A 17341-nucleotide genomic window follows, 5' to 3' on the forward strand; every position below is an offset into this window, starting at 1 on the left:
CTTTTTAGGCTTCAGGGTAGATAAGCAAACCCCTTTTTAATCAGTTTCAGCAGCTCAGTGCAATTATCATGGAAATTAAAGAGGTATCTCTTCTTTCAACTCCACTGAATTACATTCAGAAGTTGCTAATCTCTTTGCAACTTAAAACTACAGTATTCAAGAATTCCCATAATCATGGGCATTAGGAGTTTATATACTCCAGTCATGCAGTAAAACTACTAAAGGCATTTATCCACTCGTTTTCAGAAGCAGTGTAGTTTAACTCTCTTTCCCAGCCTGAAGTCAGCAAACTGGATCATACAGTTTCAGACTAACAGCAAAGGCAATCCAGAAAAGACAGCCTGCCTTAGCTCCACCTGTAAGCACAACCAAAGAACCTGATTATTACTAGCCACTTGTGTTAACTCACGTTAAGTTCCCAAGAAGAAACAAGAAAGTAAGAATAAAACTATTAAACAGCCCAGGAGGAAGAAAAATTTTGTCTGTGAAGAGAGAAAATGCTTCCATGATGCAATTTTAGACTGGCATTTTCGGAACAGTTTCATATTATTGAGCTTTCTCCTGTTCTGTCAAAGCAGCTGCCTGTTTCCTTCTGACACCCAGTTTTCTTTTAATCATTGAAGACAGGATGCTGTGTTCTGATGAAATGCACTTCCTGGCCATGCCTGGTAGAATTAAAAGCCTTGCCAATCCTTTTGAAGTGCAAATCTTCACCAAGTAGGTTTCATGCCTCTTGTTATTGTTGCCTCTCTCACAAGAGCACAGTTTAGGTGGAACACAGAACACTGGACTGTTTAGTTATCTTCTAAAATGCATCTTGTCTTGCACTTGAGATCACATGATCTCGGTCTGCACTTCCACTCTTCTCTTTCTGCATTCCCAAATCTCACACTGTTCAAGAAAAAAAAACCTTGATAACTCTAGACTGCAAAAAATCTCGTTCCTCAAGCAGCACAATCTCTTACCTAAACATGGGTTGACAGATTTTCTTTCTTCAAGCTCTATGCCTGACCTGCAGTGTGCTCTGGAAGACATATCTGTACAGGATGGGCACACTTGAGCCTCCAGCTTGTACTCTGACAGCACTTTGGGAGAAAACACACCCATCTGTATCACTGATCTTAAACTGCAAGTCAAAAAGACACCAGCTTCTTTTCTGGCCAAGAACCAAGTACAGCTATACAAAGACAGTCCAGGGGCCCAGTCAGCAGTTTAAAATACATTTCTCTAGAGCACTGCACAGGATACAAGTTAATAAGCTGTGCCAGGGGGCCACAGCAGGTTATCGGTGGAGAATGAGGCATGCAAGGTGCTCTAAGGGCAAAGCAGTCCTGTAAGTCAGCTGTAAAATAGCAACTTGATCACAGATCGCAATGTGTATATGGAACTGTCCTTATATGTATTTAATTTTTGACCATAGTTTAGGCAGTAAACTGGAGAAAATTTAAGTTATCAACCAAATTTCCTTCAGCATTTCACAACGTTAAACTATACTTCATGCTACAGTTTCCCCTTCCTGATGAGCTGAAGGTGCAATTAGAGAAGGGCAACAATTTAACCATTAATGTTAAAAAGAAAAAGCAGCCCCTTAAGAACAACTTTATATTATCTAGAGGAACACCATGTTACATTCATCTCAATGTGCAGATAATTTTTAGCTCAACTAAATTAAAATTACTGTAACATAATTTTTAAGCAAAGACATTTCTCTTGAAAAGGAAAATTAAACATTCAAAAATTGGACTGCATGAGACACACATCAAATTATTGGTAATTCAGAAGCGTCAGACGATTTAATATGCATTCACTATAAAATAGAAGAGAGGAATCCTTTCCTTCTCTCTGGAAGATATTTCTCCTCCAGCTCATATGCACAAACTCAGCAGCTCTGAGCTGACAGAGCTCTTCCTTTGGTCCTACTGTGGATAAATTAAGCCAGACACTAAGCCGAGAAAAACACAACTGGACAGAGGGACTATCCAAAGGAAGCCCAGTGGGAAGCACAGATAGGTATTTTTTCTTTCAGTCAAGAAGACTACAGCAAAACACCAACTGAGCCAACATACTCTACCCTTGAATTGCATCCAGTAGCAGAGAGACTGCAATACAAGTTACAGGATTCTCCATGAGCTCTTGATCTGACTCACAGATGCCCGCTCCTGCCTCGAAGAGTAACACCCGTTACAGACGATATTACCAAGGATGCAGTTTCAAAAGAACAAGTCACTAGAATAAAAGAAAGGAATGCTGCAGTTCAGTTTTCATCACTATAAATGGCTCAGCAATATTCACAGATTTTACAGAGATCTTCTTGCTGCAATTTATTTCAATTTGCAAAGCTATGAGAAGTGATAACCTTTACTTGAAGGGCAATTACTTCTTGTACTTCAAATAACAAAATGCCCTTTGCAGATAAAACAAAAGAAAAAAGCTTCAATACTTTTAAGTCAGGGCATGCATTTATCAGATAGGTTTTTAATTGAAGAGACACAGCATTCCAGACAGAGGTCAGTGTGGAATAGAGGGAAATGACCACCCAACATTCTACAGGCAGCAGCTTATCCTCTTGGCTGATGTTCAGCATAGCACAGGTTCCAACCCTACCTTCACCTATTTCTCCGTCAAGCTGAGAGATCCATGGTTAGACCAGCTGGTTATTTTCCAGACAGAGTGCACAACCCACAGGGAATTGGTTCAAGTTACAGATGCAACTTTTAAGTCACTCTGCAGAGTATTCTTACTTTGAGGAAAACATGCATTAATTCTGATATGTTTTTCTCAGTTTTCCTTTCCCTGTGGCTCCAAGCCTTATCAAGCTGAAGCAGAGTGAAGCTGACAGGAATACTCTTGGAGATTTTGCCAGGAATTTGAATAGAAATAGAAAAACTAAGCAGAGCACGGACACTTTCCTTCTGCTGGTGTTTGCCAAAAGCTCTCAGTGGCAGCACAGACAAACAAAATGTGCTTGCAGAGTCAAGGAAAAACACACCAATGGGTTTTCATACACTTGGAAAGCTAACAATGATAACAAAGTCACACAACTTCACAGAACATGAAGTTGCTCAAAGCAGAACTATTCTGAATCCTTTCTTTTTCAAGGAAGTTTTAGTATGCCTATTTACATTAAGACTTGCCAAGTCCTCATTTTGGCTGGTTAAAAGCTGTAAATTGTTGTAGTAGTAGCATCATCTAGCACATACATGGCACTACACGGCAGATAAAGCTATCCAGAATGACTGAAAATCATTGAACTCAAAGGACAAGAAACAACAGCATAAAGATCAAACAGGACTGGCTAATTGTGTGAATATATAGAATGAATGTGATTTATTTTTTTCTAGTGGCTGGAAGGGACAGAATACAAAAAGATGTACTAGAAATGGACACAAGACTCCCCAAGAAAGGGTAAGGCAAAAAAGCACGGAAAAGGGAAAGCATAATAAAAAATTAACAAAATAGATAGGACAGGCTCAAAAGTAATCTGAATCAGATGAGGAAGTTTTGAAGCTAATGTAGAACTTGCCTGAGGAAGTGTGAATTCAAAAGGATGTGTTCTGAGCAGCTCACTAGGGATGAAGTGAGGAGCTGGGCACAGTTACGGAGTAACTCCGGAAGTCAGCACACAAGACCAAAGCAAAAAAATGAAATACTTTTAATCCCAGAAACAGGGCCCAAACCATGCAAGTGCTCAGCTGCACACAGGCTGCCTGAATGTGATGATATGTGCCTTGTGATGGGTACAGAAAACCAGTCTCTGCATGTGTTATGTGCAATTCTGTTAGGAAGTACACAATGGACATGTGAAAGGCTGACAATAAAACAAGTTGGTTAAAATGATATTCAAGATGTTGTCTTTCCTTCTATAAAACTGATACTGTCACCTTCAATTTTTTCTTCCCAAATTAAATTTCTTATCAGTACCCAGAATAAGAAAGGCATCCAGATACACAGTATGTTATCATTACAGTGAATTTACAGGAACAACAAGGCATCCCCACAAAATCATTCACCAAACCAAGAGCAAACTGTGGGAGGATGAAAAGTTGACAAGTAATTAACTGCTGTGATCTCCAAAAGCAACAACATACTTCCAGTGATTACAACTGCAGTTAAGAACATCCCAACAAGCATCACCTTTCTGATTCACGTTACCCACTTGTCTTGTTTCCTTTTCTTTCCACTACTATTCACACCTTATCATCTAACTGAATGTTATGGTGAGGGCACAATGTATAGATGGACATAAGAGATCAACTGTAATTACAATGTACTGGTAACACCAATATTTTTCTTCACAGTAACAGAAGTGAAAGAAACATGAGACTGGGTAAAAATGATATTGCAATGGTGGAAGAGAGAAGTGGAAAAATTACTTCATCTAGCCTTATGCTTTCTAACATCAAATTCACCTGCTGCACTAGTGAGTATCCTAACACAGTTTGGTATTTAGAATACCTAAGAAAATCCAGGGCTGAATACCAGTGTGATGTACTGCAGAATCTCATTTCTGCCACTTCTTCATTTCCACCTCACTCTCCCTTTTGCATTTTCTAGTCACATACTCTCTTTCAAACTGACCTTGAATTTGACACGACTCCAACACTACACTAGATTTACAAATATGATTAGGGTATGAGAATAGGATACATTAGAGACCTTCTCCAGCCAGATCCAATTAATCACTCTACAGAAACACACATCCATGAACATAATTTTCAGTGCTGTGACATTCCATAGATTAAGCAAGCCAAGCCCATCTGTAGAGAGAAAAGACAGAGCCCTCTACCGGGTGAGAAACGCAGCTCCTCCTGTCCTTCCCCCGCACTCCACTGAACACTCGTGGGCGGATTTAATTCTCCAAACATCCAGTCCACAAAATGGCATCGAGTTGTTTAGATTGATCTGTGATTCAAGGGATTGGCCTGCAGAACCCAATTTTCTGCGGTTTCTTCATTAAAAAGGAGAGAGAAGAACATTCTTTCTATACATTTAAGAGACTAATGTAACATCCTGCCTCTAGGTGAAACAGGAAAACCCAGTGTTCCCTAATGCCAGTGTCCACTGTCAGCTCAGGTCTGGCAGCAGACCGAGTTTAGTAGTGTTATTCACATCACACATCTCACAGATGCCTTTTCTTACTCCTCCTCAACTAAACTCTTTCCTTGTACACCCTATGCCTCAAGAGATGGCCCTTATCTTGTTCAGGGGAATAGCTGAAACTTTCCACCTGCATAAGGCTTCATCACAGCAGAAGCTGCAAACTATTGCTCACATGCAGAATGGGGAGTGATGAAATACCAGAGTACGGTCAGACAGCTAATGATGTCACAAGGGAAAGACAAGGATCAAGTGCTTATACTGGGATATTCCAGGAAAACAACAATCCTTTTCCTTTCTCAGTCATCCTAGCTGAAAAAGAAAGCTAGAAGTAACAGTTTTCATTAATCAGCATTCTTGTTTTCCCTCCTGTAGATTACAAAACAGTCACAGAAGTGGCTGCTCAGCCTATAACAACCAAGTCTGCGCCAAGTCACATGGATAGGCAAACTCTTCAATCAGAAAGTTCTTCTAAGGCTTGCTACAAGCTTCCATTGCAAGTTTCGTACAATAAAATCATGCTGTGATCACCCTGTTTGCCTCTAAAACCAGAGGTTACTGATATTGCTTCTTTGGAGGCAACAGTAAAAACCACCATTGAGGAGAAAGTGTGACAGCTGGAGATGTCTTCAAGCTCCTCATGTAGAACAGATGGAGGTACAACTCCTGACCTGGGCATGCCATGCTCACAGTTAACAGGCACTCACTCGCTGGCCATACAACCAAGCAACTCCCTCAACACAGCATGCGTCTCTTCACTTTTCAAAGGATCTCCTTGTGAGTTAGAGCAGCAGAAAAACTCCAGTTTTTGGCCATCATCTTGACTTTCACTGTCTCACATCCTGTCCTTGAACTTCAACTACCAGATTAGAGTTGCTCAACCTTTGACAGCATAGAAAGTCTTTGGATGATTTTGGGTTAAGACATTTAATGGCAGAAAAAGGGATGGAGAAAAAAAATCTTATAATGCTTTTAAAAACAGAGAAAACACACTCACAAAGTAACATTTCAACTATTTAAAATCTACATTTAAAATTACTTCAGTGGCAAACATGCTACTCTGTTCAAAATATTTTTTCCAAGTTAACTAAACAGCAGTCAAAGTACATCTGTACCTACATGCCCTGAAAACACACCCTTTTCATTATCAATTATTTTCTCTGAAAAGACTTGTGTCTACTCTCCAAAACCATCAATAATCCCATTTTCTGACGAAAATATAAACACTTCAGTTTATTTCAACATTATTCAGAGATGGTGTAAAGAACAGAGCCAAACGAGAGCTACTTGACCTGTAAGAAACAAAGGTCTGCTAAATCTGAGAGGTAGACACAGATGCTGTGGTAAAAATTAAAGAGCTCTTCAGATCCAAAATATGAACAGGCTCTTCATAAGCACTCTTAATTCACAAATTTCAATTAAATGACCACAGTATGGAGTGGTTCTGGAAATCTCTTCACCATTGCTAATAAGGAAGGGTAAGAGCAACTCTTCCAATTCTACAATTGCTCAGAGTTTGCATTTGAGTTGTAGACAGGAAAAAGGAAAGTAAAGCAGAAAACACAGGACATCTAAATCACACCCATCTCTGAATGACAAGGACAAAAGGCAGGCAGTGGAAGATGGTATCTTTTAACAAAAAATTCTCAATTTAAGTGCAGATTGGTCCAGACTGGTGCAGAGGATGCCTTCCATGTCCTACCTGCTCCATGGATTAACAGACTTTGGCCCTGCAGGCCTTTTAATTCACAAAGTTTTATCAACATGGATGCAGTCTAAGAGCAGTTCAGGTCAGCTGTGACTGAAGCTATGTGGCTTTAAGCTACCCTTCAGCAGTTGTACTGCCACAACTTTCCATGAGTGGGAGAGGTTTATCTTTAGCACTGACAGGAGCTAAAGACATTCTTGGAAAAGGATGGCTCTTCACTGTCTAATAAACCTTGTCTCTCTGCATGTCTTGACCTCATGAGCTTCTTCTGTGAAAGACCTAGGGGTCTCTCAGGTCTTTTCTATTACAGAATTCCAGAGCAGCAAGAAGCATGCAAACACATTTCACTGCAATATAAAGCAGATACACAACAGTATCATTGTGCATTATCTAGATGAAGCTACCATTGACTTAAAAATAAGTTGAGAAACAGAATATACATGAATTCTAGGCAGGTATGTTCAGATTGAAAGTAAGTGGAAGTAAACTGACAATCTCATTATTTGCACAAATGCTGACAGAACTCCTGGGAATTGCTAACAAAACAGTACTCAGCCTTTTCCTCCATGAGAACATAAAACTCTCCATGTGCCGGTGAATGATTTCACATTGTGGACACAGCCAGTGCCTGTACTGCAGGCAGACCCTTGGTTGACCTTATCAGTTCCTGGAGCACAGGCCTCGGTATCAAAGCCAAATCCCAGCATTATTATTTTCAGCACCTCCTTGACAGGCAGTTCTTTGCTCTCAGAACTCACTGCCCACAGAGGCTGGGAGGCAATGGCCACAGGCCTTTGCTAAATGCTACATGTCCCCTTGGGATCAGTGTCTCACATTCCCCAGTGCATGTGTTCTCTGCACAGATTCTCTACTCTCTCCTTACCAAAGCAAACTGCAAAAGCACCTTTCCCTTCAGCCCAACACACAACTGTAGCCACCACACATGGTCATTACCTGTGGAGGGCATGTAGAGTCTGCACTCAGTGGTGAGCACAGAAATTCCATGCTGGCGCTGCTGGTTTGGTGCTCCACAAGGAAGCAATTTCTACACAGTGAGATGTGCTGGATTTCATCAACTACTGTCATTTGACTTAGTGGATTCTGTTTCTCTAGTACTAAGTAACATCTTCATGGTTGCTCGAGTAAAAGGAGTTTCACAGTTTTACTTTGGAAGCAGGAAAAGGGAAAATGATACGCTGAACATTTCTTGGGTATTTGCACTTGGCAGATTAAACATCAGTAACCCTAGATTAAAAGCTTCAGTGTTGCTAAACAGTCAAATTTACAGATTCTCATGATGTTAACTGACACAGAACATCATACTTCAATGTACCCAAGAGCTCTCCTGACTTTTGTCCTCTTACTTTTCTGAAAAAGTAAAATCAGGACAGAGAATTCAAAAGGAAAAAATTAAAAAGTAAAGTAACACCTGACCTCCCTGCCTTCCCCCCAAAATAATCCCAGATTAGACTAGCAAAACAGAATCTCACCAGGTGCAGGTGTTCTTCCTTTTATTCGCTGGCACAGAAGCACAAAGTAGACAATGACACCCAAGAAAGACTCTAATTTCATATGCACAAGACAGATATGCACTTCCACTGAGACTTCTACATGAATAAGAATCTTGTTTACTCCCAACCACAGACAAGTCTGTAATTAATTTCTTTCAACTTTTGTGAGACTGCCTTGCACTAGGAAACCAGGTTGTGCAGTATAATGCACTAGGCCAGAGAATATTAAACAGTAACAACTCACTTCTTGCATGACCAACTAAAACCAACTCTACATATGCCCTCTCTGCAAACTACATCGAAGTCTTACAGTTTACTGGCAAGACCAGATTATACTGAAAAGCCATCAGCTTCCAACAGGACAGACTGCCTTATTCACCCTTGAGTGTAACTTCAATAAGAGTCCCATTTCTCCACTGCTTGCCACTCAAAAGCATTTCACCAAGGCTGCTATTAGTCTGTACAGTCTGTGTAAGTCTGTATTCACTACATTTGGATTTTGCTCAAACATTTACCACCCTCAGAAACAGAGTGCCTTCTAGCTCTGGCCAAACTCAAGGAGAATTTTCCTAAGGCTCTGTCTCCTTTAAGTCCAGCACTTAGAGGCAGCAAGAGCACTCTGTTAGCTGTACCCTTACCTGTCCTGGGGTCAAACAGCTGGTTGGCCTCCAAATCTGTGAAAGTGCTGAAGCAGATGGGGCATTTAAAAGAGGCGCGGTTGGTGGAGTCTCTCTCGTCCGTCTCAATCCTACGGCGCATGTGGTCCAGCTTGTACTTGACCACATTGACAAGCAGGCGGTAGTTGATGAAGTAATAGTTATGGCGTGTGGTTTTGCCATCAGGAGCTGTCTCAACCCTCATCCTGCATTTGATGAACTTGTCACCCTTGAGGGTGTTGAGGACAGCCCTCAGCTGCTTCCTGTCGAACTTCAGGAGCTCCAGCATGTCCTCCTCCTTCACGCAGGGGTTCCTGATGAGGATGTCCAGAGCCAACGCATGTTCAATGCCATAAAAGCCACGCACCACATATTTGGCAAGGCGTTTGAGAGCTGCTGGGACCTCAGTGAGGACGTCTGGGTCAGTCATAGCAGGTTCAGATTGCGAGCTTCATGTATACTGCAACAAAAAAAAGGCATATGGGTTCTAAGCTAGTCTTCTAACTTCCAAAGTTCTTATTTCTCTTACTTAGAGGTAAGAAAAGGATGGGGTGTTTTCCACTTCCCTTTCCTAAGCCTTGTACTGTCTCCTACTGTCAATAATGCTACAGAAACAGGAAATTATATCTCTCATTGAAAATGATGTAAAACATTTTTTAAAAGCACACAAAAAATGAGTACCAAAGCATACAGCAGATTTAATTTGTATTCAGCCACAGCCAACACAGCTAGAGTAAGAAAGCTGTCTTGAAGCTGAGCTCCAGGAGACAGCTTTGGGATAGCTGAGACTTGTAAATTGGGAAAAGCAGAATATGGCTACAGAAGGAAAGGTCCTAATACAGCCCAAGAGTGAAGTCTGAAGGCCTCAGCAGACATCACTTGTCCCATTGTAAGCAGCCCTGCCTGGTTTAACACCTCAGCCATTCCTGGGCAGAGATGCACTATGAGGACAGCTTTCTGTACATGCTGGTATGCATTCATGCAAAAGCTCCCAGCTGCACCATGAGAACAGATACTTGCCCATAGACAGACCTCATTCAACTATCTGCAGCATGAAAAACATTAGCACTACCAACTCTTGCACCACAAACTGCTTCAGCCTTGTTCTTATAAAAGCAAATGGGTCCTTACAAAGGACTGAACCTTCATTTAAAGTCCCACATTCAGGCCCTAAAAGCCCATTAAAAATACAGCATTATAAATGAAGCAAAAATCAAGACATACCCAACATGAAGTGATGATGTGTTTAAAGAAAAAGTATTCCGTGAAGTAATCTTTGAGTAACTTACCACCACTTACCAGGCTGTCTGTGACAAGACAATAATTTCTAAGTACTCCATTTTCTCTTCACTTTTCTTCACCATAACATCAAATGGCACAAATGGTTTGTGACTATTAAAAGCTTCTGTGACATACATGGCAACATATGTAAGATCATATGCAAGGAATTCCTCACATTGTCAGCAGATGTAGCTCACAGACAACAACAGTAATTCAAGGGAAGAAAGAAGTATTAGAGATGCTTTTGAAATACCTATTCAGAAGACTGTGCTCCCAGCTAACATCAAATAACGCTCTGAATTAACTTTTTCAGTATGTGTTTTCTTTGCTAGTTTAGGACACGGGTAACCATTTCTTAAGCAAAAGGTTCTTTCCACTGAAGAAAACCCACCTCACCCTAATTTTGGGGGTTTTTTTCATCCTTGCTATGCAATTTTTACATGTGAACTGAAACATTAAATTGCAAAACTCTGCCAATCTCAATTTTCACTTCCCTCAGATGTTGCACACTCTGTATATACATCTCCCCAGTATTCAAGGTGATCAAATAAAGCAAAAAGTGACAGCAGAAGAGTGGATCTGGATGAGTATCCTCTTTATTCATTACTATCATAAAACCTGTGATAGGCCTCTTCACAAAAACCATTACACAATTTTTGTCCACTCCCTACACTAAGACAACCCTCTGAGACCATCAAATCTGTACTGCAACTGCTGACTCCACATCAGCTAAGACTTCTCAAAAATCTCTGATCTTTTATCACAGTAGCCTCCTTGGATTATTTTTTTTTTTCTTATGAGAAACAGTGTCCTTTCCAAAAAGTGTAGTATTTCCCACTTAGGCTTTACTCCTCTTCCACCCCTACCCTCTGCTGCCACTGAGGACAGATGTTCCTCTCAAGGGTTATGGCCAGAACAACTGCAAAGCAATTAGACTGTGGAATGTGAGGCTTCACAGTAAGTAAATCAACAGCATCCTCTCTTTCCTGCCTGTTGGATAGGAAAAACACCACCTTTGTGTTTTTCTTTTAAAACACTTCTCTGCTTCAGCTTTTCTTTTCCTCTGACTTAGGGCCAAATGGTATTCACAGTGCTCAAACTGAAATTAACTGAATGACATTTGTTGACTGCTGGTGTGCAGGCTGAGAACAGCTCACAGCAAACAATGCCTGGATGTCCAGCTACAGCTTCCCTTTAAGGAAATTAAATTAAAACACATCTATCACATCACAAATTAACCATGAAACAAGTACTTCTAGAGTCAGCCAGCTTTCTCTTGCATGCCAGAGACACAGTGATTTATCTCACACAAAGGAGAGCTTTACAGAGCTTTGCATTGAAGGTTAAAGTGTTAGCAATAAATGATGCCCCATCAAGAGTTAGCCATATAGTATTTTGGAATATCTAAATGAGACCAAATCTAAATACTGTCACAGAATATTGTCTATAAAGATCAACATCATTCTGTTGGTATTTTTTCAGTCTTCCAGTACTTAAAGATAAATCTTGGTTTTTGACTGTATCTGTCAGGAACATACTGACACTACAAAACAATGTCAATGCAGAAGCTGGAGGGAATCCTTGATTTATTCAAATTGATTGAATCTTATTCAAAGTTAAAGCACAGTAAAGAATAAATGTAAAGATCAATTTTAAATAAAACCTGGCACCCCAGGAGAGTTAAAAAGTCAAATTTTTAAAGTCAAAAGCTTGTTAAGTGCTGGTCTGAAGAGCAGGCAATATTCTCTCCTAACAAACCACTTTCCCTAAAACTTCCTTGCAGAAAAACTTGGTGATGCAACTTGCAGGGGCACAGTGACCTTCAGACATCAGTCGAATTACAAAAAAAGAGAAAAGTACTTTTAAATAAGCACATCTCACTCTGGACACCTCATCTGAGAGCTGATGGAAAGCACTTTCTCTGCATTGATAAGACAGGTGCAGATTTCCACAGACACTTCCAAAACAGGTTTAAAGTACAATTTCCTGAATAATGCACTCAAACAGCTTAAACAGAGACTACAAGAAACCAATAAATAAAATCAACTCTAAGAGTTTCCAGCAACAGTCAGAGATTTAATAATATTTCTTAGTGTCAATCACTAGAAAATATTATTTTTCATCTAGTGGGACGAGGAGTTTAAACACATTTTCTTCTACTCTGCTGGCGATTTTGAGTGATGTCCAAATCTTTTATGTCCTCAGGCAACAGAGGGCACTTTGACTGTGATATTGTTTTCTTCCAGGTGGGGATATATGGAAATACAAGCATGCTGAAAACATCAGAATCCATTCTTTCCTGTTATCCTCCATTTCAAAAAGTGGATTAACACACTAAATCCTGCAGAAGACCGTCTTGAAGTGAAACAAGCAACTAACTAGTGCCATCTTTGAGGGGGGGGAAAAAAAAGAAAAAAAAAAAAAAGCAAATGCACACCACTGCCAGATCTCACCAGGCCAAGCTGATGTCTGGTCCATGAAGAATCCAAGGCTTTTAATCCCTAAACTGCAAATTCTGACCATCTTTCACCAGGCAAAAAAAGACACTGATTCAGCTCACAAAATTCAAACACAGGGGACTTTACCACTGCATCCTTTAGCAATGATTTCACCTTCCCCTGAAGCAGTAAGTCAAACCTGAATTAATTACATGTGCAAAGAAATATGGTAACACCTTTTAACAAGGTTTTAATGGACGTGCAGCTGTTTCATAATAATGCCTGAACTGACCTTAATAATTCATGAACATCAAGGAATATTTTCAGGTGAAAAAAAAAATATAAGGGCCAAGATACTCAGCTATGCCAGTAAGCACCTACAGCATCAATAACAAGGCACAATGGACAGCATCATATTCAGAAACAGCCAAAAGAAGAACTTCCAAATTTAAACAAGGACTTTATTAAAAGAGACAGTTGGTGGGGGAATTGTTCTGGGTAATTACGTTAATACAATCCCGTATTATGGGTACAGGAGGAAAGCAGACCTGTCTGTGTTAACACAGTAGGACAGCAAACCTAAATACACATCTGTTAGGTTTTTAAAATTGCTGTAATTGAAAGAATTAATATTGATGTGTCTATAAAAGGCAACATTGGAAAAAGAGACCTACAGTTACACAACATAATCAGATCTGCTGGATGAAGAAAATCAGGGTACCTTCTCCAAGATTGTACCTAAGGTTGCGTAAAATGTATGAGGCCTTCAGCGTAACCAGAGATGCCTGAAAGGATGTCGGGGGAGAACAAGTGAGTTGAAAAAAACCCTTCAGTACGATAGGATGAAAGACCACACAGAAACCAGAAACTGAACTGAGCAAACACCCCCACTTCCAGGACTATTCTGATGCAACATCAAAGCAACTTGAACCCTTCTTCTCCACATACAACAATTTCAAGAGGTTTCAATTTCAGTGAGTTCTAAGACTGTTAGAGCTATTTGTGCTAATGAAATTAGATCTGATTTTATTCCTGCTCTTCCTCACTAAAACTGAGACAAAAAGTGCTAGAAGGGTGATAACCTAGAAGCCATAATGTAGATGAACATAGTACTAGAAAATATGAAAACCTACATCACTTATTGTATTAACAGAACTTTTATCCAATACTGCAAATGTAGATCATCCTGTTTCAACATGTAACTTTTGAGACTTATATTAATTTTACCCAGAAAATTCAATGGATCTTCAAAAGCAGAATCTTAAAAAAGGAAGCAGACTGCTCTTCATACTCATATGGCTATACAAAGCATTTGTAACACCCCAGATCTCTTTTGGAGGAAAACTTGGAGTTGCAGGTTTGACTGTGAACCTAGGCTATCAGACACGCCATTAACACTTGCACAGATGCTCCCTATTTCTCCCCCCATTTATTTAGATAGTACTCTTTTCCACTAAATCTTTGAAACCAGCTTTTGCTGGTTTGCTTGGAAAATGTTTCTGCAAGCTTCTGGCACAAGATTTTTAAGAAAGGGGGTGAAAAAAGTTACCTGCTTACACCACTGACATAGTTTCTTCGGGTGAAATCAAAATCAGGTTATAAGAAGAGAATTCCCTCACCTGTAAATGTGGCAGGTACAACAGGCTTCCCCTGGAGCTAGTACATGCCATACCCTGCTCCAGCTGTCACTCCTTGCAAACACCAGGTCCCAATTTTTTAGTCTCTCACTCTAATGAAGTTAAGCTAAGAGAAGCAATCCTGAATTCCTGAGAGCAGGAAGGGAAGCCATAAATTTCAGAACTACAGTGAGAAAAGAAGCCATCACAATTTTCAATGTCTGTACAACGTAACCCCAGACACTACTCATCCCTTCCAGAAAAGGGCACAGAATCTTCCACTTTCAAGTCCTGTTTTTGCTTGCATTTCTCTGTAGTGAGCCCAGAACTGCCTTTATCCCACATCAATTGCAAAATCATCTTCTGACATTTTATCAAGAGCTTACTGAGTTTCATTCCCTGAAGAGTTCATGAACACTGCTGCTCAGCCTTCCTTCTGCACTACATCTTGATGAGAAGTAGTGTATTTTCATTGCAAGACCTGTCTTGAAGCATGAGGGCAGAAAAGAACAATCTGCTCTCACTGAAATCCCATCTTCTTTGTTGGCTTTCCCTAACTGAAACCAGGAGGCCACAGGTATTCAAAGGGTTTTTGTCACTCAGGATGAGAAGTTGTGCTGCAGCTGCACACAGAAAGGCTGAGGGGCCTGGCTAAAATGAGGGCGTTTTCCCCTAATTCCACAAGTAAAAACACACTGAGCCAGATGTAATAAGGACCACACCAGGCAGAAACTGAACAATGCAAGCTCAAGATGTAATCCTCAATCACTTTTATAATCTTAAACCAGCATAAACAATAGCAAGGTGTCAGGAAATTAAAGTACCGCCTGTGTTCACGTACACAAATGGACAAAATTTCCTGTTACATCTTAAGTCAAATTACACCTTCCCCCACTAAGGAAGTCTTTATTCTCCTTCCTTGCCTTTAGCCACAAGCCCCACCCTCTGTCCTAATTCTGGCAGCTCACTATTCACTATAGCAATGTGAATCAAGTTGATAAAAAGTGAAAAACTAACATGCCAAACTAAAGAAGTTGGACATTCCAGAGAGGGCAAAGGAGAAAAGTTCAAGAATTTAATAATTTATTTTACCAGACTAGAGCCAACGCAAAACAGAGAAAAGAATGCATGGCTAAGGATGTAGATGAGGATGGGGAACTTTCCCCACACAGTGGCAAAATTGACCTAACTGTAATGTGAGCCACTAGAAAATTTTAATTATGGATACCAGAACCTCTTGAAAACCTACCAGGAGAATATGTGTTATTTTGGAGTCATGTGAGCATTGGCCTCCACATAAGGTAGTTGTAAGGTTTTAGGGGTTTGTTTAAAGGGAAGAAAGCAAGATCATTTCTCTCACATATCAAGCCTAGGAAGTCATGATTACACCAAAGCACAGTGGGCTTATCAGAAATGTAGAAAGGAATGCTGGGGTTAAGAAAAAAAAAGTAGTAATTGCTTTTCACATTATGGATTTATTAAGAGCTGGAACTCCACACTTTTCATCATGATAAATGATGTGAGCAGTATTGTCTTTTGGAAATTGCAGAAAGACAACGAAAAATTATGGAAGTATTGGATCCAGTACAGTTTTAGTGCACTGAGTGCAAGCAAGGGGGTTTATACCATGGTTATAAGCAATAAAGAAACAAAAAATCTAAGTAACAAGACACCAGATTAGCTTTAATTGACATAGTTTCTTGTTTAGAAGAATCCCCTAAAGCATCCTGTGAGAAAGTGAGCTGCATGTCACAGGAAGGCAGGAATGCAATTCCTATCAAGCCTCATTCCTGCCAGAAAGGCACGTGCACCTCTCCCAGGCACATGGCTCTGCCCTCTCAACACCATCCCTTGCACCAAACTGATCACTTAAAGGTAGAAAAATACTTTTTTTAGTTTTTGCTATGTTTTTTAACAGTTTAATGAGCTGGTCGTGAACTCTGATAAGCAACAGAACCAGCACATAAAAGAGGATGCCCCTGCACTGGAAAACATGAAAGAAAAACTCCACCTTTTGTGGATGAAAAATATTAAGCTACCTGGTCTTCATGAAAATGCACCTTAGCTGTGCACAGCTGAACTCCCTTTTCAGAATGCTGATCTCCCTTGTTCATTCTGAGCTGCTTGGAAGGCCACAAGCCTGACAGCTGGACCCGTTTAACAGTTCAGTGCCACTAAGAGATGTGATGTTTGCCTGCTTCTCAGGGAACCAGCACACTCCTGAGGCCAGAAGAAATGTAATACACAAAACACAAACAAGCAAACAAACAAAAAAAAATTAAAAAAAAAAACAACCATAAAACAACCAAAAAGAAGAAGAAAAAAAAAAACCCACAAACCTCATCCCGCTGACCTGGAAAACTGAATGGTTACACCGCTGGCTGGTTGGCTCCAACCTGGCAAACAGGAATGAGCTCGCTTTGCCAGTCAGCTCCCCCTCAGATGCCCATAACCCTGCATTTCCTTTCAAATTCCAAACCACACAGACCTCCCGGACTATAATAGCAGGCTATGCTTTAACGCCAGTCAGAGGGGAGAATCCCTGTGCCGTCAGCACAGCTTCCCATTCCCTACCCACTTTTATGTGTTGAGGTTTAAACATCGAACTGTGTAGGTTTCTGTAGGACAAGAGGAGGTCAGCAGTACCTCTAAAAAAAAATATTAAAAAAAAAAAAAGACAGATCAAAACAAAGAATCCTCAACAAACACCGCAGGAGGAACGGCAAACGGTGGGAAGGAGCCAAGGCGAGGAAGAGGCCCAGACGGGCACAACGTGAGGGGAGCACGGGCCCCGCGGGCCGCTCTGTGGCACCCAAGCGCCGGGCCGGGGGCCCCCGCGGGCCGCAGGCACCACCCCGCTCCCCGGGGCCGGCACTGACCTGGCGCCGCTTCCAGCTCTTCCCGGCTCCGGGCGGCGCTTCCAGCGGCTCCGCCACAGAGTCACCGCCGCGCGCGCCTCTGCCGTCAGCGGCGCTGGCAGCGCGTGCGCCGCGCTGCCCCGCCCCCTCCCTTCCCGCGCACCGCGCGCCGCCCG

The 17341-nt window shown here is 41.0% G+C and overlaps 1 protein-coding gene across 2 annotated transcripts in view; it reads right to left on the bottom strand.

The window, feature by feature from the left end:
- Positions 1-17320, bottom strand: part of GTF2E1 (general transcription factor IIE subunit 1) — a 48758-nt gene extending 31438 nt beyond the window's left edge. Inside the window, exons 1-2 of one of the 2 annotated variants that reach the window (XM_005523879.3) lie at positions 17187-17320; positions 8955-9432 (exon numbers count right to left, since the gene is read on the bottom strand). In XM_005523879.3, coding sequence (XP_005523936.1) covers positions 8955-9402 — 448 coding nt within the window. In that variant the 5' untranslated portion in view covers positions 9403-9432; positions 17187-17320. Of the gene's footprint in view, positions 1-8954; positions 9433-10271; positions 14025-17186 lie in introns of those variants that run through there. The other variant, XM_014253481.2, reaches the window with a different exon arrangement.
- Positions 17321-17341: the final 21 nt, after the last annotated feature.

This window comes from Pseudopodoces humilis, chromosome 2 (assembly GCF_049639895.1).
Source record: "Pseudopodoces humilis isolate 2021_Gansu_Grassland_sample_001 chromosome 2, ASM4963989v1, whole genome shotgun sequence".
Classification (NCBI taxonomy): domain Eukaryota; kingdom Metazoa; phylum Chordata; class Aves; order Passeriformes; family Paridae; genus Pseudopodoces; species Pseudopodoces humilis.